We start from the raw sequence: 25,862 nt of genomic DNA, 5'->3' as shown, positions 1-25,862 counted from the left end.
GCGGTAGCTCAATTGGTAGAGCATCGCACGTAAAATGTGAAGGTTGTGGAATAGTTCCCCACCTGCGACAAGCTGTTTTTCATCCACTTTCATTTCCAATAATTTATCGTTTCTTTATTTAATTTATTAAGCGCAAGTAATTTGCCATATCTTGTCCCGGCGTCAGTGTTGGCTCCTTGTGATATGCCTAATTAAATGTGGGCCCCTCGGTTAACCCCATGTCTTCTCGACAATAAGTCACGTCACTCCTCGCGTTAGAGTAGCAGGAGCGTTGCATTGTTAAATTTTCTGACGGCACTATATTCGGTACCGGAACATATTTTTGAGGTATGACGTGTTCATGTGTTAAATAATTTTAACTAATTTTCGGCGTTTTTACATGCCCAAACATGCCCAACTTGGACACATAAATACCCAAGAAAGTGGATGGGGAAACAGCGCCGCGGTAGCTCAGTTGGTAGAGCATCGCACGCGAAATGCGAAGGTTGTGGGTTTGATTCCCACCTGCGGCAAGTTGTTTGTTCATCCAATTTAATTTCCATTAATTTATCATTTCTTTATTTCATTTATTAAGCACAAGTAATTTCCTCTATGTTGTCCTTGGTATCAGTGTTTGTTGGCTTCTTATAACATATATATATATATCTATATATATATAGATATATATATATATATATATATAGAGAGAGAGAGAGAGAGAGAGCTCATAAAAGCCCGGCGCATCTACAAACACAAACGGCAGGGTTCCCGCTCTAGCGTGCCCGGCCGAAAGATCACGAAACGTGGTCCGCAGGCCACATATGCAGTACCACACGCCAGCCCACATTGTTAGCCTGCACAATGTGTGGGACCGGCCCATGAAAGAGGCCAGGAAATACCTCATGTGAAAACGTGGTAGTAGAGAGAGAAAGGGATATAAGGAACGCAGGGATGTTAACCAGCCAAGAGTCTAGTTGGCTACCCTAGGCTGGGGGAAGAGAGAAGGGGAAGAGAGAGAGAGAGATGTGCAAAGACAGTCATTGAGTCAAAGCCACTCGTGCAAACCAGACGTTCTCAGCAAGCAGAAAAGCGCCTTCACGGCCTTCTGAGCCGATGATCGGTGGGGACGGTGCTTTAGTACTGTCTGTTCACTCAGAGGGCGATCATCTAGTTTCCTCAATGTGTTGGACAAAGATTGTCTTTGTGCTTGAAATTTAGAGCAGTGGCACAATAAGTGGTCAACGTTCTCCTCGCATCCGTAAACATCACATGCAGGTCTGTCAGCCATTCCAATCAGTGCTGAGTAAGCATTCGTGAAGGTGACTCCAAACCACAACCGACACAGAAGAGACACTCCGCTTCGTTGCCGTCTAGCAGCAGGCAGTAACTTTCCAAGAAGGTCTTTGTCTTTAAAAACTGTACATCGACTGAACGGGCCGATGTGCATAAAAAAAAACTTCCGTAGCTCGCATGCTATTACGCCTATCCAGGATCACGTCATAATTCATGTAGTCGAAGCTGCTCCATGGAGCGTGGAACTCATAAGCGCTGCCGCTTCGTAACTCCGTTAAAAAGATGTGCATTTGCAGAAGTTAGGCCAGACCTGCCTTAATCAACGCATGGATACCGCAGGATGCTGAACGTCCACGATCACCCCATTCCCTCCAGGATGATTCAATAGTAAACCAGAAAAGCTTTTATTCCACGCCATAGTCTTTAACCCCCTCCTCGGTTAAACAATTTGGAGAGTGTGAACAATAACATTAAGTCTACAAAGTTCCTGCCCTCCTAAATTTATTCGTTGTACTTATGTTTTATACTACTGGGACTATGCGCGTGTTTTTTGTTTTTGTTTTTTGTTTTTTAACCTTGCCAAGATGACCCTACTTTTAATTGCCAGCTCATATCCCGGTGCACATTTTCAGAAATATTGCCCAGAATGAGGCAAACTCCCTGTATGTACATGCGAGGTTGGCCTCATTTCGTGTGTTTAAAAATTTCACGGCACATCGGGCCAACGATTGCACTAGCGTTCACCGCTCCTTGAGGTTGGTGTCAACTTCCGAGCGCTCACAAACGCATCCCAAGAGCTTTTTTTTCTGGAGGTACGCAACCGGCAAGATTGATGCCCCTGTACGGGCGGAAAGATGGCTAGAAGTCCAGGGCCGCGTAGCAAAACCGCTACAGGAGACTGACGCGGACATCTTTGACCCCCTCACGAGACAAAATACCCTATGAAACCGGAGGTTGAGGTTGTACCGATCTGCATGCTGGAGATTAATGTTATGCGCAACCCACGCACAGTGAAAATCCGTGTTAGCGTAGCCGTATGTGTTGTTTGCCTTTTTTGACCATAAATAGCGGTGATGTCTACAGAAAATGCTTATTTCTTCAATGCTCAGTTCAATACGAGAGTGGCGAGTTGATGTTAAGGTTACCGTGCAAGCACGACTGTTCTTTGTCTGCGCAGTACACCGAACACACAGGGAGGCGTCTTTGCTTGAGACGTTGTTATGCACCTGTCTTCGTAATCTTTGAGAAGGTTGAGCATTTTCATTATCTCACATAGCACGACACATCGTGGTAGATAGAGGAAGAGATTTTATTTATAGGAAAGACAGAGAAGTTGACCTGAGCTAGTGCGCTCTAGTCTGCTGCTGTACACTGGGTCAAAGGGAAGGGGAGTCAAAGGACTGGGATGGATGATAACGATGTGAGAAGTGCCTAGCGCTTATGCACATCATACGGTGGGCCTACTATAGCCGCTCTTCTAGTTTCTTGCCATGTAGAAACTTCCACAGGACGTGAGTTGTGCGCATAAAAGCTGCAGACCAGGCAATGGACCAAGAATACCTTCCTCTGACAGTGGTGACATCCCAACGCTCGCTTGGGAATTATCCTTCGTCCTTCGCTCCAGCATATATGCAAGGTAATCACGCAATACGTGTTCCAGCTTGTCAGGCGTCTGTCAGCGTTCGCAGTCAGGGCTGTTCGACTGGCCGGTGAGGTGTGCGTAGTGGCGGATGAAAGCAAAGCCCAGCCGAATCCTGCATGGCAATGACGCTTTACTCCACGTAACCTCCGGGGACAAAGAGAATTTGCCGTCCTGGTCGATAATACGTAGGCGTCTGTGGATGTTGTCATGGTGGGTTCTTAATGCCCTTGCAGGGTCCTGCATGAGTGTCTTGATCATTCAGATGGTATCAGGTGGCCAGTAGGCGATCCGCACTTCATCAGAGGAAGACAATGCTGATCTTGCCTCACGCTCAGTGCGTTCATTGCCGATCACGCCACTATGACGAGGTACTCATTAAAAGGTGATCAAGTGTTCACCTTGCTAGGCACTGTGATGACACTCAGTGATTTCCAGCACGAGCAGATAATATGGTCCTTCGTTTAAAAAGCATTTTAGCGCCTGCAACACTTATTTTGGATCGCAGAAAACCGTCCATTTATGAGGGGCGTGCGTTCTTGCAAAACGAACAGCCTCCGGTATTGCCGCCAGTTCCGCAGCTGCATACCTTGGTTGGTGGTTCAATTCAAATCGCCGGGTAATGCCTAGTTGGGAGATAAGAAATTCAGCCGTTGTGGCAGATGGTGTGACCGAACCATCGGTACCTACTGTGCAGTTCCCCTTTGTAATGTAAATATATGGGCAGGGTGAGCTGCTTCAAGCCAATGGAAGGAGCGTGGGACTTCTTTGTAATTCCAGGTATTTGCAAGCCTCGCAAGTGCTCTCAGTATCGTCCAGGGAGGTGTTTCGGCGATGTTGCTGGCCAGGAACCTTGTAGGTACAATGCTTGCACGACATGCAATCGCTTTAGAAAAAATCGCAGTCAGGATTGGTTCTTGGAAGCGATAACAGGATTGTGTGAGTGTCTAGTCCGCAGGCGAAGGTAGGTTCGCACATCTTCACAGGACGTGCATATGCTAATTGGACAAGCCCGTGCTTCCGCTCTTGTGGCCTTAGTTGACGTGTCACGTGGAAATCCAAGGCATATCCACAGCGTTTGTGCCTGAAGGCTCTCCAGCGTGCTCATACAATAGGACTCCGTGTTAGCACTGGCACTCTGTAGCGTATGCAGCCCACGAAAAGTGTCTGGTACACGTGGAGCAAACATCATTCGGAGGGCCCCTATTTCTTTCCAGATATAAAACGAAGAACACGTATGATGTTTCTCAATTTAGACCAAAGCACCATGTTTCGTCCATGAAAGATTGTGGCCTGTTATGACACCAAGAAATCTATGGTAGGTGAGTAAAGGAAGTGCCATCCAGTCAACAATGAAGGGATATTATCACATTTATTTGCGCGTGAATTCCAACACGGCACACTTAGTTGCTTAGAGTTACAGGCCTTTACGGCGACAGTACTTCGCTGTGATGGCAGCCGCGCGTTGAAGCCTTGCGCGCCCTTGTGTAGGTGTGACCCCAGATGACGAGATACAGATGTCATCCGCCTACGTGCTGTTACGTGCTTTGTCAGGTAGCTCGTCTGCAAGTCCGACCAGTATAACGTTGAGCAATATTGCGCTAAGGAAGACACATACATCATAGTAGAAGTCTTGGCAAAATTGTGCGATTTTCCGCGTCAAAACCATAATCGGATTATGAGGCACGCCGCAGTTTCAGACTCCAGAACACTCTGGTGTTTTTTAAAGTGCACCTAAATTTAAATTAAATTGTGAAGTTTTAACGCACCAAAACCACTGTGCACCTAAATCTAAGTGCACAAGCGTTTTTGTATTTCACTCCCATCGAACTGGGGCTGCCGCGGTCGGGATAGAATCGTCGACGTCGATGAGTGGTATAGCCGCAAAGCTACCGCGGCGGACACTGAACGCAGTAGTGTTGATTTGACGTACGACCGCTTTCGTAGTGTCGCCTAGACCTCACGGTGGTTTAGTGCGGCTTTGCGTGTGCACGCGTCAAATGTGCGCTTGACAAATTTATATGGGGTTTATTTTTCAGAAAAAGTACCGTCAGTTTGCCCGCAACCACGGACGTGTCTATGCTAGCAGCGTTTCCTTGTGTTTTCACGTCGCCTTTTTCCTGTCCCACCCTTCCTCCCTGTGGCAAGGCTGTTATTCCCTCGTTTCGCGACTGCGCCGCTTCTACCCCATTCTCTGCCTCTTATTCCTGCTCCCTCTCTACAGTCATATCTACTTCTCCTCCGGGCTTGAACGTTAGCAGATGGGTAAGGGCTGCAGTGCCTGCAATGATTTTGCGGTTGGTCACGGCTAATCACAGATATCAAGATGCTAATGTGGCGACGCGCAGGCTATTCCAGAGATCATTGTGCACACGCGACGCGATGGAAAAGTCCCAAACGAGTTCCTCGCGTCGCCTTTCCTCTTTACCATTCTCTGTGTATGCATACACGTGCTCTGAACCACCACCCCGACTCGGCGCGCAAGATAGCAGCAGCAGCACAGGAAAAGTCATAAGAAAATGTACAGGGAGCGTCGCTTCAGATACGTTAGCAACTATGCAATCAAAGCGCCAGGCCTCGGCAAGGAGAATGTGGGTACAAGCCATATTAGAAATATTAAGTAAATGATAAATGTGGCTGCACTATTCGTGTGAAATAGTGTGATTGCAAATTAATAGACCAAAAGTAAGGTTTTAGGACAAGCACTTTGACAAGATACGGCGTTTCGAGTGGCACGTACTTTTCGTTTCTGACTGAAGTTTCAGGAATGTATTGACATATCCTCCCATAGCGCATGGTCTCTGCTCTGTTACGCATATTTCAACGGCCTACTATCGACAACATGTCTTAAGGTCACGCATCCACGGCACTGCGGATCGCACGAAACAACCCCTGAAAAGAATAAAAACGTTTGCGCCTATTCGTTGTAATCTTGGTTCCTTATGCTGACAATTAGCTTACATGCTACATGCATGCTCTGCACATGTACTACAAACGCTTCGGGAGCCATTAAATAAGGAAGCTGCGGCTTCGACAACAAAACCGACGCCTGGCAGAATCGAGAATCTAGGCAGAAAACAGGAACGAAGAGCTTCGGACCCTCTAGTAATTTTTATTGAAAACAGCACATTTATAGAGAAAAATTGGCAACTGCCACCATTATTCGCACTTATGTGTATTCAGACACAAGAACGATGCATATGTAATATATACCTTATGTCAGAGTGCCAATATGTACTTATTTCTGAGTAATATGCGTATTTAGGATTGTATGCTTCCTGTGTTACAAGTGGCACGCATTTATTCTGGAGCGTTGGCCAGGAGTGGGCCGACAGGCAGTGGTCCGACAATAGAAGCAGGCCAATTAGGAGCAATTTCTTAGAAAATGTTGAATAGCATGCATGGTTTCATTAAAAAAGGTCTATGTGCATTAGAGATGCCCCTTAGGCTGTATTAGACGTACTTGTTCTATATGGATATTTATTTTATTACGCTCAACAGAGGTGCTCACTGGCGCTACGTTGAAGGTCAACACGCAGCCCCGATACTGACAGGTGCGAAGCCGTGGTTCGCTAGGCAAATAGAACTTCGCTTTCAAAAACAATGTTTCAGGCGCCATCCACTGATAAGCACCGCGCAGAATGTGATTCTGCATTCGAATATATATTATAGTATGCTTAATCCCTCGTTCGAGTAACAGTATGACTCTTCCAGCTGAAGTGTACATTCTGTAATGAAAGTACGCTCAACGTCATTGTTTATTTGGAACACACACACATGCGCACGTGCGCACACGTGCTCCACGGACTCAGAAATCTGCCGCCGCGTAATTCTTAAAAGCAAGAACATACTCAGCTGAGAACCGTGTCAAAACATAAAGTACGTGTCAAAACACGATCAAGAATGATGGCAAAACAAGTTGCATCACCTGATGGCGTAGGTCAATTTCGCCATTTCTTGCTGCATACAATGTTGCTGTGCTGTAAAAAGTCTCCTCAATATTTACATGAACGGTGCCACCAAGAACATGTCGCCGCTTGTCTTAACTAACAAAATGATAACTAACTGCAACGGTATTTGCACAACAGATACGTTTTCGGGGTGGCTTGTTCTCCTAACGTCTCATGTGTGTGTCTCGTACTGACGTTCGTCCTATTGTTCCATCGTTCTTCCATCATGCCTCATGGAATCTCAGTACATCATGACCTCCATCAGTGATGAAGCAGTTACTGCCGAAGCTAAAAAGCAAGAAAATGGACGATCTTGGAAAAAGCGGTGTTCAGTTTGGACGGTAGTTAAAGATACGTTCGCGGCCATTTTTGCCCAAGAAAACATAATACATAGTGTACACAGCATCGCCACGACGAAGTCCGTATTAAGGCTCAGAAGTTGACCTGCGAAGCCCTGTTTTTATTTGAATTAGGTGACTCCCATGGAGGGGCCATTGTTCACAACCTCAGTGACAGTGAACAACAGCTGCGTTAAAGAACGAGAGGAAAACACAGTACTAATGTATAACTTTCCTAGGTCGGCTAATTTATTCTGAGACGCATTTTCATGAGCATCATCAATCGCTCAGAGTTTGTGCATAGTGGCATGGTCCATTCCAAGAACAAGCATTAAACATCGGTGACTTGCGAACATTCAGATGAACTCGCACTCTGTCTTGCTCTCCCTGCGATCTTCACAGCGGAATGCCTTGCGAAACTGCGCAGCCCTTGTGGCCAGATTGCAGAGTTCAGCCCGCTCCCTGTCGCCGCAGAAATGGCTGCAGAAACTCACGAAAAACGTTTGGTCTTCGCTCAACGACTCCAGGAACCGAAGCTTGGGATAGCTATGCACACCCGCGGTGGCGTCGGCGAACGCTCGCAAAGTCACGTTCAGTGCGAACAGATCTGCGAGAGCGCGCTTATCGCGTCTGTTGTTCGCATCGTTCAGCCAGCACTTGAACTTCTGGCGCCACCTCGTATCTGGCTGACCTTTTCCGTCCAGCATTCTGCCACGCTCGTCAAACGCACGAACAAGTGCACGGGCCATCTCGAAACCGAGACCGCTGAACGCCATGAGACGGGAGCCATCCCTGCATTCAAAAAGTAGTCGGTTAAGGTGGACGCGAGTGCTACTCTGCCAGCACAAAAAAATAAAAGAAAGACACGGGAGATAACATCCAATGACAACATTTCGAAAACTAAATAGGTGTATTCTAAACGTTCCACAGAACTATTTTGAATGTTGCTATTGTTTTCCGTAAGTTTACTGCCTCATTGATGCTATTCTGCATTTTGTGTCAGGTTTTCTTTATTTGTGTGCACGTGTGTGTGTCCTTGATCAAATGATACGCTTGCTTGTAGCCTTCACTTTATCTTCATTGTGAATTCACTGCATTAACGCTGTGTTTCATTAGGTTATTTCATATGTGAGATTTTAGGTTAATTGATAATAGTGTACTGCACTTACTGCATATACATTTGCTGTTTCATTCATCATTACCGTGCGTACCTTTCATGTGCCGCTCTCTTACTCTACACCCTACTTGAGCTTCATTAGGCACCTTGAAATGAATTTAAAAAAAATGAACTTTTATTTTAAGAAAAAAAAGTATGAATCGAAAGCGCACATGCGCCAATAGTGTGCAGGGTTTAGGTAAGCACTGACGTACGAGGGCTGTATCGGCTTCTTGCTCATTGAAAAAGCCCTCTGAGCAGAAGTGTATTTCATACATTGAAAATAGACATAAATCAACTGCCGAACAGCCCCACTAAATTATTCTGGGTATCATCTATGAGCATCTCTCGTAATGTCCAAATTCTTTTTCTTGCTCCAGCTTCTCGACACATATAGTTCTTTTTTAATAGCTAACATAATTCTTTCATTGCGATAACAATTATCTGGACACTCCAGGCGCATTTCTGCAGTCGCCTTGAGGTTCGGTATAAGTCCAACGGCGATAAAATCGTCGCCGCGCGCCCTGTGCCGTATGTGCGAGTGAAAGCGTACTGGAGTGAGCCGGCAATTGCGACTCGATATCGTGCACACGAGCGAGGAAAGCGGGGAGGAAAGGCGCCGCCTTCCATCGCACTCAAGGTTCTGAAGGGAGGGGGGAAGGGGGCGCGTTCTACTCCGGGCTGCCCGGGCGGCCGCGCACGCCTGCCCGGGCCGCTGTATCTTGAAAGTCATGTGTGACGGGGACAGAGTCCGCCCGTGCGCTGTGTTTTCGCGGCTAAGTTCGCGTTGACCCGAGATGCAGCACGAAGGTCCATTCGCTCGCTACTGCTGCCTCGCTTGCTCCCTGCAGCGTCTTTACAGCGAGCTTCCGTGGTCATCGAGTTAGATGTGTTCATGTTTTCTTGCACGCGCGTGACACTATGTCTGTTAATTTAGTTAGTATGCCTATACTTACAAGCTTATACAGCTGATAAAACCAGTATACCCTTATTTCATATACCTAGCTGTCCATTCATTTGCTATTGCAATCAATGCTTCGCCCTTCGGGCGCAACTGCGGTTTCTTTTAATTCGTCCTTGCCATGTTGAAGCATTCTACTCTTTGAGCTATAGACTACTCTAAAAGGCAGAGAATACCTCAACCAGAAATCAAACACATAATCGACTAATTACTATAGCTCTGCAAATTACTTGTCAAATTAACTACTTCATGGCACACGTTACAATTTGAAAATTATAGCTGGTGAGTGGGCAAGGTGCAGTCACTTGAAACGGATTATGAGGAAGGTACTAATTCTGAGATGCATTTTTCAATATGTGCAACAAAATACATTAGTCCATCGGCTATTCATTAGCTTCAGTGCATAAAGATGCGTTTTGCTCAGAAAGTGAGTAGAAATAAATTGTATTTTACTACAATTTTGATGGTGCTTATTTTAAAACTGGTGCTAGTTAAAAAATTTCTTCTCGGTGGATTTGCTTCAGAAACTCACTCGCTTCACTGCGTAAATGGTAATATGCGCCTTAAGGGAATTGGTCGAAAAGGCGATTAGTGAGACAATCTTTTAATATTCATCAATTTTATTTTTTATGCAAAGAATGCCCGTCCCTTTGAGGAATGCCACTCGATAAGCATATTTGTTCGCTATACCGCAAGCAATTTTCGATGGTTCCACTTAACCTATAACAACGGGCATATAAGCTCAGAGACAAGCTCAGAGACAAGCTCATTCAAAGAAGCACGCGCAATTGAATTAGCCATATTCTTAAGATGAATTGCGCAGTAGTCTAGTCTTCATAGCACATAATTTAAAGGCAAGTAATGAAAAACTAATAAAGAAAATATGCTGAAAACGCTCAAACTTGTGCACCTTTCAAGCACACCGCATACAACAAGAGAATATTTAACTGTAGCTACACATAAAGCATTTAGCGGAAACTCGAGCAATGTTAAAACCCGCAATCGGTTACGCCCTAGAAATGCGCTCGTATCTGAGAAACCGAAATTAGAAGGAGAAATCAAGCTAAGAAAGTATTTCTACGCCTTCTTTCTCTTCCCATGATCCAGCACAATGAATTGTACATTTATCTGCAACTAGGTCAAACTTCTTTGGACCTTCAAATATGTGGGGCGGGAGCAGCTTATCAGTACAGCAAAATATAACTTCAAAGTGAACACTCCGGGACGAAGTCTCGATCAAAATGACCTCAAGGTACTGTTCTGACAAAATAAATAGACCTATGCAAACTTTTGCATACCTGCATCATCACTTGTCTAGCACTCGTACTTAACCCAAGATATAACTGTTGTACCTCGAAGCTCTAGAACTGTGCATTTATATATTTGAACATGCATGCCAACGAAAGTTCAAAATAAAAAAGATATTGCTGTGCCTTTAATGAAAAACAAAAGTGCTTAGAATAAGAATTTCTGCAATTAGAAAACATTTAATAATTATTATTAAATTTACCATGAAGCGCCGCAAATATGGCATGTTTTTTTCTTGTAGCTTCCTTTCATTTCAGATGCTTGCAGGGACAATTATAAACCGCTGTCTGCAATCATTCATTCATTCGTTCCTTCATTCCTTTATTTATTAATAGGCATTAACGCAACAAATCAAGATTGGAGCTTTTATCTACTGAGATATTTTACGAAAATCTCAGTGCATGAGCTTTTTCTTTTTTTCTTCTCTCTCGCATTTTTTTATAATTGAGATGCCGCCTCTGCCATCATGAAACATGCTCAGCCGTAAAGCATCGTAGCCTCTAAGCATAGTGTTTTGACCATTTTGACTACCTTGCTTCTTTAAAGTGCATCTGATGAACGTCACATGAGCGTTTCTGCATTCCGCCACCATCGGAATGCGGTCGGCGCGTTACGGTAATTCAATCTGCAACTTCTTTCTCAGCAGCGCCATGTCCTAACCACTGAGCTACCGCGAGGGCGCATAAGAGGTTGAACGGGAAACTTTATCGCATATACACACTGGTTCAGGAACTGTGTTGAAATTTGTTTTAAATAGGGAAAAAAGCGATAATTAAGCCATTATTTTTTCCTTGTTGTGATAGCAATTATATGGGCATTCCAAGCGCATTTCTGCCATCACTGTCGGCGCCGGTGTCACCGTGAGGTTCCGCATAAAGTCCAAGGGCGATAGCCGTTGCCGCGCGCCCTGCGCTGTATTGAGAGTGAAATTGCGCGAGACAAGCCGACGATAACAGCCCCATCTCGCCTACTCGAAAGAGAAGAAAGCGGGGAGGAAGCGCGCAGTCTTCCGTCGCGCGCAAGGCGCCCAATGTTGCGAGGCACCGTGGGAAGCGGAGGGAGGGGGGCGGCGTTCTACTCCGGCTGAAACTCCGCATGTGGCGGCTGCGCGCGGTGTGTTCGGAGTGGTGGGTGTTGGTGGCTCCCAGATTTGTGCGTGCTGTGTGTTCTCGGCGCTCACTTTTCGTTGAAGCGATAGACAGCATGAATGTCACTTCGCGTTTCCTCACGCAAGCGTTTTGACAGCCAGTTTCCGCAGGGATCGAGTGAGATGCTTCTATGTTTGCTTGTGCACGCGTCACACCATGCTTTTTAATTTAGTTCGTATGCCTATGATTACAAGTTTATGCGGCTGATAAAATTACTATCCTTACTATTCATATAGATGTCCACTAATTTTATATCGCAGTCCATGCTTCGCCCTTAGGGCAACACTTCGGCCTAATTTTTTAATTACACCGCCAAACCATCTTTTATTTCGCTGCCAAACCAACTCACCCGAACTAGTAATTACACAGGTAATTATCAATATTAAAGTTATAATCCTTTTTAACCAAGACACTCAGGAGATGTACCATAATTGAACACCTAAAGCCTGTCATTCAAGGTGTTCGTAGCCTCTTTCACGCAATAAAAGCTGACACTGCTAATTTATGCAGTGTAATGAATTCCGTCTAAATAGACCCCTCCCTTTCATCAACAACCTGAGGTCACGGGTCGTGCCCAAAGCTAAGTGCGAGACACGTGCAAGGAGCTGGTGGGCACAACTTTTTCGCTCGAGCTATACCTATCGTGGCAATCTGTTGCAATGTACTTCTCCGAGTACGTTTGTTCGCTGACAGATGGTACCCGTCAGCGAACTGTAGACAAGCTTTTCGCCTGCGGCGAGCAGAACCTTGATCATTTCCTCGTAGGCCGAACGCACGAATGGCCGCTTATGTGTTCCCCTCGGGACCACGCCTGGATCTATCGTCCCTTGTTGCTCGTAGGTTATGGCGTTGCGCTGCCTAAGCACGAGGCTGATCAAATCCCAGCAGCGAAAGCCACATGTTGATGCGGGCGAAATGCAATAACACCCGTGTACCACGCACTGGATACACGTTAAAGAATCCCAGGTGGTCAAAATTGATTCAGAGTCCCCCACTACGGCGTGTCTCACAATCAGGTGGTTGTTTCGGCACGTGAAACCCTCGAATTTGAACGCATGGACCATGCACTATGGAAGTAATGAAATCGTACAGTACGCTTAAGGCGTGCGGCATTGCCATGCAGGGCCATTTACAGACATTTGTTTGAGCTCACTAAACATTGAGGGCATAGACGATTCACATCTATGATCGCTATCAAGAAGCTCGATCACGATTCAGTGGATGCAGATCGAGCAAAATCGCGATCGGAAATGCCCGTGTAGCAAGACTCTACTGATGGGGCTCGGGTAAAATCAAAATTGCGCGTGTGACAAGGGCATCGACCGGTATGGCAGGAGGTTTAAATATTTGTTCGTTCGATTAGAAATCTGTAGCGGTACTAGTAGTAGTAGTGTAGAAATCTAGAGTAGAAACAAAGGCTGTTTAAGGTAGTTGATGTGGTATTCGTCAGTTGCATTGCCTTGGGGAGTGAAGCTAATTCTGTTACACACCATGCAGAATTCTGTAGTGTCAGGAGCGCGGCGGGAACCGTACCACACAGCCGAAAGGCGTATTCGGCTAAGGTGCGGAGTAGCGTGTGCACTTTTGACAAAGGCCGTGCATCTGTCGGGGGTCATACGTTATGGTAATATTTACTGCACTCACCTCATATAGGAAGGGGCTAGGAGGGCCCACACTCCGAGTTCAAGAGTGTTGCGGCTGTATAGGTAGCGAACGCTGCGAGCGTACGAGCGGACGCGCTTCGTCATGAGACTGTAGTAGTACTGGTTGGTCCGTGACTCCTGGAGCACTTTCATCGTTTGAAGCCGCAGAGAAAATAACGACGTGCCTTCTGCAGGAAATGCTGTGTAGATCTCGTTCACCAAGTTCTCACGGAAGAACGGTTCGGGAGGCCAAATGTGATTGCTTAGCTCGTCTACAATTTTGGCCTCTGCCCTAATCTTTGTCGGTGAAGTGAGACTGCTTGCGCTTTTGATGGCCACAACTAAAGCGTTAGCAATAGAACTGAAGATCTGCGTAACACCGCCGCGTTGTGACTCGCTGAAAAGTTTGGAAATGTAAGCAGCTACAACAGCAAGGCCGTGCATTTCATGCACAGCTAGAAAGCAGAGAGTCCTGGTGGTGAGCTTTTCGGTGTCCTTATGCCCAGAATTGAAGTCGTCAAAACGGGAACCCATTGTCCACCCGTAGATGTAAGCAAACATCCAGCCAGTCACGTTTAGAGCCACGTCGATCGGCAGGTCTTCGAGCATAGTGAAAGCGTGGTTGATCCTTGCTTTGTTGAAGGCGAGTATTTTTGTTTCGTTCGAAAGGGTCAGGCCGGCAGCACCGTCGAGAGAACTCCGCAACGTGGCCAGCCACTGGTCGGGGCCTACGCTCCCAGACAGCACACGGACTTTCTTGATAGGCGTAATGACGTCTACTTCGTCTGCGTCTTCACTCTCCGGATCCAGTCGAAACGACAGAGTGTTCCGTACGATTCCTTCGTCTAGCCGCAAGTCCGTCAGTTCCGTTTTGCTCAACGACACAGTGCCTCCGGATAGAAAAGACGCCACCTGGTGGGTGGAGTGCAGAACAAAACTCATTAGATGCTGACTGCGGGTCTTGTAGGTACTACAAGGTAACACTTTAAAAGAGATGCTGTTTTCGTAAGGTAGTGTTTTATGAAAGCACTAACTTCAAGGCAAGCCTTACCGAGAACTTTAACCTATCAGATAAAAGTTGTATGTGCAAAAAAGGCGCGCAGAACGGAGTTTACCTTTGTTCAGTCTTCTGGCTCCTAGAAAATGTGGCAATAAGGCGGATCACATATGTAACTTTTACTACGTAAAACTGACTTCTTTTGAAACGCTGTCGTGTCTTGCTCTTGCCATCGCAGATAAATCATGAAGCATAGCCTCAACGCACAATGCCTTCAAAGAGGCCGTAAAAAGCCATTGTTCGCAACTAAATGACGCAATACAAAGCTGGCCCACCATACGCACGAAAGAAGAGAATACTACTAAGCGCCAGATCAAACAAATCTTGCTAATGATAGCTTGCCCGGTGCCGCTGATACAGTACAAACGCTAGATGGCTTGGACACAAAACAAAGGCTACGCAATATGGTGCTGAACTAACAAATGGCAGCAAATCGCCTTTGCCATGTGGCCCTGTGAGCTAGCGTTGGTATCGCATTATGTCAAATGAACAAGGCCAACGCAATGCGCTGTCTCGTGCATTATGGCTCAAGTTTTCTAACGGCTGGCCATCTTTGAGAACAATGAGTTGAAGCTGAGTTGTTTCAATGATCACTGCCATTTCTTCATTAATAGGATGGCGCACACCCTGAAGTAATACATCGAAGCAGTTCTTCTTATTTCGTTGTCTTCTCTAGGCGCCTCTATGCTTGCTGTAGATTGGGTGCCACTAGTGAATGAAGAAGGCTTTTTATCAGAAAAAGCAGTTTACGCCGCTTTTCTAACTGGCATGTAATGTAACCTGTTATTAAGAAATTCAAGTAGATACAAATTATTTTACCCTGCCAAAGAGTCGAGAGCTGGACTTGTTGGGACACGCCTTAGATACTAGTACTGGCGCACAAGAGATCAAAGACGATGGAAGACACAGCATCCATATTGTCTTCCACCATCATTCGCCTCTTCTGTCATCGCTATTAAAGGTTCTCATATTCAACACAAGTACAAAGCTTCCTGGTTCGTCTCCTAAATGCTATTTGCAAAACAACTTCTGAATATCTTGCAATTTCGTATGCACTTCTAACAATGCAAATAACCACCTGCTGCGCAACTTTCTCGTAAGCGTCGTCCCCGAGGGATGAAAGCTGCGCCATGCGGAGCACGGGCACAGGTCCCGGTTCGTCCAAAGTGATCACGTACTCGTCGTGGTCCGCCGAGGCCATCACATTCACGTCGAACCACAGAGATACTCGCCAATTTAAGGACAGGTCCACCAGTATTGTAAAAAGTGGGTTACCTGCAAAATCGTATGCATTCTGGTTTTGTTATATCTATTCTGTTTAATTCACTTGTTTAAATCTCATAGCACTAAAGGAAACGTAATCCTTGCCGTCCTTAGCCGTAGTCATCGCATTTAAGACGTGAACTAATGATTATTATTTAATTAAAAGCTGGCCTGATACAGAATGCCTAAAGCTTAATCTACGAGCAAGAACCAGTCTTCAACCCATTTTGTATATTACAGTGTAAGACACTTCGGTGTCTCAGTGCGTCAGTATAGTGTACGGATAAGGACAGTGCAGAAACACAATAGGAACCGGCGTGAAGGCCTTCTAACGGCATGTATTATTCAACACCAAAAGTCTGCACACTGGTAAAAGTATTCATCAGCATTTGTTTGGTTTTATTGTTTATGCCAGTTCCTTTTCTTTTTTTCCACATGTTCACTCCTCCCTAGTGGTGTCGCTGCTTCTAAATTTACCTTTTGCTAGCTTTCTCCAAGCGACTGTGTAACTAGCCAGGTTTGGCCTCTATAACACACTGCATCAGTTAAACTTGTCGTTCAGCTACCCCAGTGATAATACTCAGCGCCGGCCATGTATGACACGCTGTACCAACTGAATTCGCCGTTTAGTCGCTCTAGCATTATCATACTAAAGCGGGTTAATCTGACTCTCTGTTACGGTCGGCACTCGTCAAAGCAGTATTTAAAGCAATCATCGCGTATATATGAAGGCACAAGTTACACACCTTATATGGAAGACTTAACGTAATGGTACAACTGATCAGTATGTGCATACTGTAAAAGAGGCAGAATAATTACTGTGTGTAAAATTCAGCAGCCCCAGAGGGATACGCTTCAATCCTGATGACACTTTCGTGACCAAGTGCACATCATCATGAACCCACGCTTCGCCCAAACAAAAGTCGCTGATTCTGTGTGAACTAGCTATTTCCATGCCCATTATTACATGCCAAGTTGTCTAGTTGATATTTGCGAATATTACATGTCTAGATTCTGTTACGCAGGATTAGGTGCCTCAGCATACTTATCACATTCCCGGCTTTTCGCCGCCACATTGGTATTTCCCTCACCCTTCTCAACCTGGTTCGACCGCCTTACCAGCACGCCATTTGCTGGTTTTTCGTTTCTCCCTAATTTGGCACATAATGCGCCACTTTTCATTCACCCAGCTACCTTCCGTAGTGCATATGTTTACGTACCACATTGACCATTGGCTCATAAGGTGTCCCTAGTGTCTTCATCATATAGATATATTTTCATTTCAAAAAAAGTTTTAATGGAAATGCAACAGTCCAATAGATTGTACACTATGCCTTTCACACTATTTAAGTATCTGGGGTCTAATTCACGCTAATTTCATTCGCGTAAGCTATTTTTCATTGACCAACCACCTTCGCTAATATTATGTGCAGCATCTGAACTGGCTTTAACTGGCTCAAATTTTTAATTAAGAACAATTATAGAGTGGGAGCTTTTGTGAATACGGGCTCTGATCTTCCTTGCAATGAGCGCTAGTATTAGGCCACGATAATGTTAGCACATTGTAGACTTGCTCTAGTTCATAACGTCGTAGATAGCTGGTACGGTTGTCTAACGCGAGTTTATTTCTTATAGGCTCGCATGATTCTATTGGTCCTTAGCCTTTTATTATCGTACAGGAAATCAGACACTATTTTTACCGTGAATTGAAGTTATTCGACCATAAATAGTAAAACGTGATTTGTTTTCATTCTGCCCATGCGCCTGCACGCTAGCGCCGTTACACGTTCTTTTTTTTTTTTTGTTTACAAACACAATACTTCTCCATATGGTTAAATGTCAAGGCGTGCTAATTACGTTATAGGCTGCAAATCGTCCACGGGACGTATGTTTGGTATTTTTCAGTACTTTGTGGATCATGGTTGTGTTTCCTTCAAGAACAAGGTAAATATTTAGGTAAATATCTTGCCTGACTGGTTTGTCCGACGCTCTGGAGGTTTTGGTTTCATCGGCCATGTCAGTCCACGTTCACGCATAAACTGGACGAAAGGTGTTGGATTCATGGTGTCTGGTCTCCCCAGGCACAGGTCCAGTGCCCGCGAAGCCTTCACGTCATAATCATGCGAGGTGTCTTTGTCCTTCTTTATCAGGGTTTCTCTCTGCTCCATGAAGTCCTTCACTTGTTGTCCATACATCCTTCGCACTTTTTCCTCGGCAGTGTCGAAAGCCACCTGGATGTATATTTGGTGCAAGGATAAAAAAAAGTTTTTACGCAGGCGAATTTGAACAATATGTACGCCACTGCTCTTTCTTACATAATCAACGCGAAATAATTGAGTCTTTCCTGTACCACTGCTAAATTTTATGATCAGAAATTTGAATACCCTTCGTACCATAGTCGCAGCAAGAAGTACAGTTATGAGGTAAGACTGTTAAAAATACTAAATGCTTCAGCAGATCGGCACGCCAATTTAAAAAACAACTCAGAAGCTCAAGGGTCAGTGGGGGAGGGAGAAACTCAGACAACATGGTGGCCTGATTATTCGTGTTCTACTCTCTTGTCTCCGTCGTCATGTCTCAAAAATCTTCAGCATGCACACAACCTTACAGAATAGTATTAGGTGGTAGAGTTGTGTAAATAATAACAGTGGGAGATAATAGTAGGAGGATCCGTTTGAGCATCACTGAACAAGCAAAATCTGCCTCGGCATTCAGAATGCGCCAAGTAGTCATGCATATGCAAACGAATTGTTGACGAAGCTGACCACTGCTAGAACTCAGTGCGTGGTACAGCTGTAAAGCAGTTCTGCTCTTGTACCCGATGTTTTGAGCTCGTTTTATTACCTAGATTACACCGCAGTGTAAAAAACTTTGAACCAGCGCACCACTACTTCTGTAGGAGAGTAAATAAACCCTGTTGTTGTCAAAACTGATGCGGATCCAACAACTGCGGTGCCTCTCAAAACCCAGTCACACCTCTGTGGCTGAAATTTTTTTATATCATTCCATTCAACCAGAAATTTGCTATAAGTCAGTTCAGCTAACTTAGATATTTGAAGCAACAGCAAATCAACAGTTTTAACATTTGGTTTAACTTCCGAGACTAGGACGTGAAAAAGTGTGAGCCAACCATGTGAAGAAACCTTTCTTGCGTTTCATGATGGATGTCAGCGCAATACTGAAGCTGACGCAGAACCTAGCACGTAGTGATGTCTTTTAATTATTTGCGGGTCACCGCAAACTCTGTCATAATAGACACGGCACGGCATAGTAATGGCCTGCTTCCACAGGGAACCGTAACATTAGTGTACAAGAAAGACATCCGTTCGTATTTGAGAAAACCTTTCTATTTGTTGCTGACATTGCCCTGACAGCCAAATCTAAAAGATTATTGCATCCTGTCTGAAATCTCTTTCTGTTCAAAGTATAGCGCTAATAAATTTTGGCTTGAGCTGTAATGCTTTTCTCCTGAAAATATGAGGATGTATCTTTCAAAATTCGTACGCTATGAGAAGAGGTGCGCTAAAGCAATTATTATAAAATTGATTAGCGAAAATTGTTTATTTGCTGTCCTACTACACTTTATCTTCCATATAAAGTCCCCGTGTTAAGGTATACGAGCTGACGTGACAGAATTGCGATATCTGCAGTGGAAGATCTTTCCTAAATCTGGCTTCACTTTATCAATCATCCGGCATATGAAAGGGCCACTCATGTTGATATGTTGGCCTAATTTCTGGCACGGTCGTCTTAAAAAACTGCAATTCGACTAAGAGACATTCTGCCCGTTTGCCATTAGGTACTCTGGGAAAGCCGAGTGAGTGCTGGAGATGTGCATCAAACCTCGGCAAGAGGCTTCAGCTTTTCTCTACAACTCAATGAAGGATACTTCATTAAAACTTCTTTCTGGGCGAGTTAGTGCAATTTTCAATGAAGGATAGTGAATACGATGATAGGCCAAGGCCACCATCAGTAAGGCCCTGCAAAAATAGTGCCCGCGCAAGATTCTGTCACGGCGGATGCAATCTGCGTCCATTGTAAAATTTTTCGCAAGGAAGAGTGTATTGTATGTACACAATGTTATCTGAATGAACGGTTGTGAAAGCATAAGAACACCTTAAAAGGTAGGCCTTCTTCATAGTGGATATCACTTCACGGCTGCGAACTTCTTTGTGTGTGTAAGTGTGTAATAATGAGAGAGAAGAATCAGAACTCAAGTCACTCTAAAGACGTGCCATAATGGTAAAGACTTTGATAAGTGCGTGTCGGTCTCTTGTGTTTCACTTTTTTTTTGTATGTGAGAGGTTAATCTGTGAAATAACATTTAGATTTGAGTGCATGCATGCGTAGTTTCTTTTAGTTATCACTTGTTGTTCTCAATAATATTGTGAGCTTTTAGTCCGCACATGTCATAAGTGTGTTCTCTTTTTTTTAGGTGCGCTTTGGACTGTAAGCAAATTTTTAACCACATTTCCCTGTTCACTTTACTGTGACTCAGACAGCACACTGAGGTATAGTTCTCTGGTTGCCTTCCAAAATTGTGACCTTAAGGCGCCTGACAAAGACACACTAATAAATAGACAAGTGACGTGGCAATTCGCATCACAGGCGGACTGACGTCCCTACGTCTAAATTCATCTTTGTAGTACTGATTAAAGAATCCACAATTTCGTACACCTACGTTTGCACAGACGTATTGGTAGAAGCTGGAGCACGGGTTGGCCGACAGGTTGAGCCTGTCGAGGAGCAGGCGTCCGTGCCTGATGCAGTCTTCGGTGGCGCAGACACCTTCGTCGCTGGCATGTCGAGACGCCAGATGGCGCGTGATGAGAACGGCCATGGCCGCCACCACGATGACGCAGAGGAAGAGAGCGCAGAACAGTGTCGCCCACGAGGCATCGTCCTTCTCGAGTAGGAGTATCGGTGACGAAGGGTGCCGCGCGTGGCTTAACTAGGAAATAAGGGCATTGAGACAAGCGAGGGGAAGATGTAAACGTTGAGCACCTATAGTCGGATACAACTTTAGAAAAAAGGGGAGGCCCCGCCCAGATGACCGAAGTGCGACAGCCGATTGCCTCCGCAACTAAGATAGTCCCGCTCGAAAAATCATGCACCTGAAACGCGTAATTCTCGGCATAAATAAAGACTTTTGCATTTTGATGACTGGTTTAGTAGGGCTCTCATGTGCTACAGCACATGCCGGATAGCGACAGAAAAATAACCCCGTGCCTTCTACAACGCAGCCCGTCATCTGCTCTTTAGCTTCATTGCAAGTGACAAAAGTAGAAAGAGCAGCTCTGCATGGCTTTTGCGCTTGTTTACGTGTACACGGCGTATCTACTACTCGTTTTCCAAGCTTAAAATAAATCAGTTGCTATCGAAAAAGTACTTATATAAAACAATGCATTTATCGCAACCATTACAAACCTGGGGCGAGAATACGGTCGAGGCAGGAAAGTACAAAAATGCTTTATTCATCGTTTTAAATAAATACTCTTGGTTTGAAATAGCATAAAATTTATATTTTTTGGCTTGTGTTGTCACAATTTCGCAGCACGCATTCTACAGCTTGCGCATGCAGTGAGCACTGGTGGACAGCAATCAATCCATGGTGCTACACAACGCTCGAACACCGTCGCTAGACGCTTGGCTATCTCACTGCTGACAATGATCATTCACGCTAAGCTGAAGGCGACAAATCTTTGCGTTGAAGGCTTCTTCTGCAAATATTTTCTGTTGAGACACTCGTAAGTTTGTTTCATGCGCACACACTTTTCTGATTTCTTCTGAGAATGGTTCTGCTCCATCACTTCACCCCGTCCGACGAAAAACGCAGCGACACAGTACAAGAACACACCCGCCGCTAACAGTAGGCACCAGTCTTTGGAAAGCTTTTCTCGTCGTAACTTCACTCGGGAGCGAAATAAAACAACATGGAACAAACATGCAGGATGTGTGTTCGTAGCGGTCGCCGCGGGATCCTCTTTTCAGGCAAAGCGTAGCGCAGTGCCAGCGATGCTCGCTGCAATGTTCCTTCGCCGGACCACGGCTCAGAGTAAACGCACGCGGCACAAATGCCGCATCGTAAGCTCGTAGTAATATTTCCGGCATGACAGACCATCACAAACAGTTCTGGAATTCACTCTGACGAGGGGCTGAAACACACAGCTGACGCGACCTCGCCCAGTTCGAAGCGCGGGCGGCCATCTTCTCTGTCGGCGGGCTCACCGGCCGTCCGGCTGATGACGTTAGCCCAGAGTGCGCGCCCATATGTGGGTACTCGTGTGCCTCCGCCTCGGAGGCGTAAACGCCCCCTTTTTTCCAAAGTTGTATCCGACTATAAGCACTGATCCAATCCAGCTGGAAATTGAACTTAAAACCCAGATAGAATAGCGCTATACACATTTCAGATAGTTCTGCCAGGGTAAACACGGATGAGATAAGCCCGCAGTCAACAAAACCGCTAACTGAAACTAAAAAAAGAGACTTGAGGATACCGTGAAAACGTTTTACTTAGTTCTAGTTTTCGAGATTAACATGGAAACGCTGACGTGCTAATCACTCAGTTAGTGCATCCGGTAATGGAATGTAAAACCTCGAATGAATACCGCTCAGAACATTCGAGTTACTTCTAGTTACCGGCCTGGCAAGGAAACGATGACGAGCTAAGCGCTAAGTGAAATCGGCCGGCCGTTTTTCCTGAAACCTTGCGATACTTGCGCACAAAGCATTCCAGTAAGCAGCCTTGCGATTTGTGACTCTTTGCTGGCCCCTTTCAAGAGCGTCGCAACTACAGGCATCCGCGATAACAATCGCAATAGATTGTTTGTAAAATAAATATACTTATTTCTGAGGGTCGTGTGAAGTGTGGGCACTACACAGTATTAGCATTCTCGAAACAAACGACGGAAAATAGTCCACCGAGCGGGTAAGCAAAATACCTCTACGCAGCAAATACTATTACGTACCACTTTCATTCATTCTCGAACGTATACAAGTTGCCTGTGTTTTTTTTTAACTGTATACCTAAGAAGGATGTCTTCCATATATGATCTGGTTGCTTTTTACATTTCCTGCATATTTTTTATGAACTTTATTTAGCTGCGACAAACAATACACTGCTGTGTTATCACATTGTTTTTGTCTGCTTTTGTATGGGCGCTTTAGTTTGTTTTTCAATCAGTGAACATATGTTGTATTTATTTTATTTTTGACATGTTAGTGTTCACGCTATCCCAGTTTCTGAGATCTGCCTTCCGTTTGCTTTGCATCTTGTAGTATCCCAACTGCTGTGTGTATTACCGCTTTTATTTTGCGATGCGGTCTTTGCGCCTCTTTGCTGCTTGTTCACAGTGGCCGGAGCTCCGTTAAGTTGTTATAATGCAGCTTTTTTTCCGTTCACCATTTTTTCACCTTGTGTACTTTTTTTGTGTGTGGTGAAAAATAAGTAACTGAACTGAACTGAACATGTTTATCCTACAGTACAAGGTCGGCTCAGAAAAGAACAGTCACTCGTGGGTCCCGAGTCTTTGTAGTATTTCAGCAATGTTTTTGTATAAGATTGCAAAATCTCTGCATACAGGTGAACCAAGATCGTTTTGCACTTCAGCATTAACAAATCGTAACTGAGAAAAGATGGAAAATGCGGCTGACGTATTTGCAGGACGTCCTGAATATGAAATAGCTTAAAATGCAAAAGAAACGATTTACACTTTTGCACGCTTTATTGCTTATCGAGTCAATATCCTAATTTTAAATAACATAAATTCGTTCTACCGTAGAAAACAAAAAGAAACAAAGAGTGGCAAACTTGGGTTTAGAAAAGCAAGCTCAAATATGGACCATTTACTTATTTCTTTTTCTTGTTGCGACTAATTCGCCTCATGAAGCATTCTTTCGCAGCATACCTTCAAAGTTTATAAACTTGCAGCAAAGTTTATTTACCCTCCCTAATCTGGTGCTGCTTTCAAAATTGAGGGTGAAATGGTAAAATCGCAAGACGTAGAAAGTTTGACACTTGATGGGCGGAAATTAGAAAACAAAAAGGAACATCTTCAATTTTGTTGAAATTTCACTATGATTACCTGTTCTCTTAGTCTACCCGTTTTCTGCAAAAAACCTGTTTATCGTTTTGTTTCAAGTCAAAAGTAAGGAATGAACGGGGATGTATGAGCTTTTGAGTTTGGTGCCCCGTGTCCTCTCGTTTAGAGCGTAGCGCCGTGCAAGATTCAGTTATAACAACAGTCTCAGTTTGTTCATTTAAGTGAGAAAAGATTTGTAATGTTGAATGAGTGCTAAATACGCTCTTCTATGAGAAATCCTAAAGCGGTGGGAGTGCCAACACTTAGCAGAAGAGCGCCCCCCATTCTCCCCTGTTTTCGACAGCACCATTGGCGTATCGCTCTAACTCGGCTTCAAGGCTATTTGCCACGCGTTCGCGGGTTCCCGCTCATATTGCTCACGATAGTACATAGATTAGAGTTGCAGTTCAATAACGGCATGTAGTAAAAAAATATTCAAGATCCCTTTACTGGCGTTGTCTGTAATATAACCTGCGTCACATTGGGGTGTTGGAATCGCAGCAATCAGCCACAAATCAAATAAATCAATCGAATTCGCTCGGAAAACCGCGTATTCTACTTACAAAAGGAAACCTTTAAAACAAAGAGAGGAGTATTTTGGCGGATGGAGGGCGGGAAACGGAATTGGCATTACCATCTGTAGCATTACCTGTACAGCCGATAATGAAATTTGCCACTTGGCTGTGTATGGAGACTTTCATGATAGTTCCTAAGTGAGCCAGATGGCTAGTGATGTTCGCAACGGTTATGCAGTTAGGCGGTAAATAGTTTTAGCGTTTGCGACCAAACGTAAACTCATTACGCACGTAAAGAAATAGCGTTGCCCAACATGGCCGCACCCATGGCTGCCGCTTCAGCATGAATTTCCGTATTCGTGTCATGGCTACGCTCTCGTTGAACGTCCGCAACTATCAAAGTGAGCTTTCGCTTCCTCTGAAATCACCTGAAACCTTGGTTATGAGTGCATAGCGCATCCAATTTCTGAGATCGTTAGGTGATCCCGATGTCCGCATGCCTAAACGAGACGCCTCCCCCTAGCAACAGGATGGATTCTAATGGGTTGCTTTGGCCTGGATAGGTTTGCCACAAAGCACCAGACGGCACCCTGCCTTCTAATATGCTTATTATGTTTGCATTCCCGCACGCTACGCTAAAACTTTTGAAGGAACGCACACCGTAACGTCCCGCAAAGGTGGTTGCGTTTAGCGCATATACGGCGACAAAGGCTATTCTAAAACTTTCTAGTGTCGAAATATCGCAGTAGCACTCAGCCTAATCACACGCAGCTGAAGTTCACTCTCAAGCTCTTACTTCCACTCTTGTAGTTGTCATTTTTATCTGTGGTGGAAACTATCTGAAGCACTAACTAACCTTCGATTCCGGGCTTTTATTCTTCTTAGCGTGTTGTAAACCGTGGTCTCCGCTGCGCCGTCTCACGTTGTCTTTGTCGACTCTGTCATCCGGTCCCATGTGTCTTCCTGCTTCCTGTTTAACAACTCAGCTCCACGTGATTTCTCTCCCCGCAGTTTTGACCTTCCCTCCTCACCTGATGGCACGCTGCGTAAAACAGTAGGTGGATACGAAACAAGCACAAATACGGCTCATATATTGGTCATCTCGTTCGCGCGGTAACAAAAACGGAGAAAACTCATGCAGGATGCGGGTGTTGCTTTGCAGCAGAACAAAACTTCTTCATTGTTATCTTTATTCCTAAAGCTATAGCACGTTACGTTTCCCCTCTTCCACATGCAAAGAATGCTTCCGATAACCCTGGTATATTTTGACATTCCGAATCGGTTCACCAGGAATACCAGCGCTCTGAACACCTCAAAACTACGCACGTCACAGATCTCTTGACCCTATTCAAAGTCTGTAGAAGCAGAGAGATGAAGTGCATGAAAGCCGTGGCACAGATCAGGCGATATTTCTGCCTTCTTTGCAGCTTTTGTCAGCGAAAATACGTCGGTGCATAGTCGGTCATACCGATAGCCTAGTGAGCCGTGACATAATGCGCACAGTCCGCTGCGTAGGGCTCCATAATTTATT

The 25,862-nt window shown here is 44.9% G+C and overlaps 2 protein-coding genes and 1 non-coding gene across 3 annotated transcripts; 1 reads left to right on the top strand and 2 right to left on the bottom strand.

Moving 5' to 3' along the window:
• The first annotated feature begins 439 nt into the window (after positions 1-439).
• On the top strand, positions 440-512 carry TRNAS-CGA (transfer RNA serine (anticodon CGA)). Its single transcript has one exon. It is a non-coding gene; the product is annotated as a tRNA-Ser (tRNA).
• Positions 513-7,428: 6,916 nt separating this feature from the next.
• On the bottom strand, positions 7,429-15,673 carry LOC129382516 (neprilysin-2-like). The gene is made up of 3 exons (XM_055066623.1): positions 15,551-15,673; positions 13,417-14,327; positions 7,429-7,991 (listed from the first exon to the last, which is right to left on the bottom strand). Exons 1-3 carry the CDS (start codon positions 15,671-15,673, stop codon positions 7,556-7,558), a joined length of 1,470 nt encoding a protein of 489 aa, XP_054922598.1. The 3' UTR covers positions 7,429-7,555.
• Positions 15,674-17,522: 1,849 nt separating this feature from the next.
• LOC126522953 (endothelin-converting enzyme homolog) lies at positions 17,523-25,347 on the bottom strand. Its single transcript, XM_050171799.2, has 3 exons — positions 25,188-25,347; positions 20,417-20,686; positions 17,523-17,966 (listed from the first exon to the last, which is right to left on the bottom strand). Exons 1-3 carry the CDS (start codon positions 25,284-25,286, stop codon positions 17,688-17,690), a joined length of 648 nt encoding a protein of 215 aa, XP_050027756.2. The 5' UTR covers positions 25,287-25,347; the 3' UTR covers positions 17,523-17,687.
• Positions 25,348-25,862: the final 515 nt, after the last annotated feature.

This window comes from Dermacentor andersoni, chromosome 6 (assembly GCF_023375885.2).
Source record: "Dermacentor andersoni chromosome 6, qqDerAnde1_hic_scaffold, whole genome shotgun sequence".
Lineage (NCBI taxonomy): Eukaryota > Metazoa > Arthropoda > Arachnida > Ixodida > Ixodidae > Dermacentor > Dermacentor andersoni.
The sequence above is the reverse complement of the archived record's forward strand: the minus strand, read 5'-3'. Positions and strand labels throughout refer to the sequence as shown.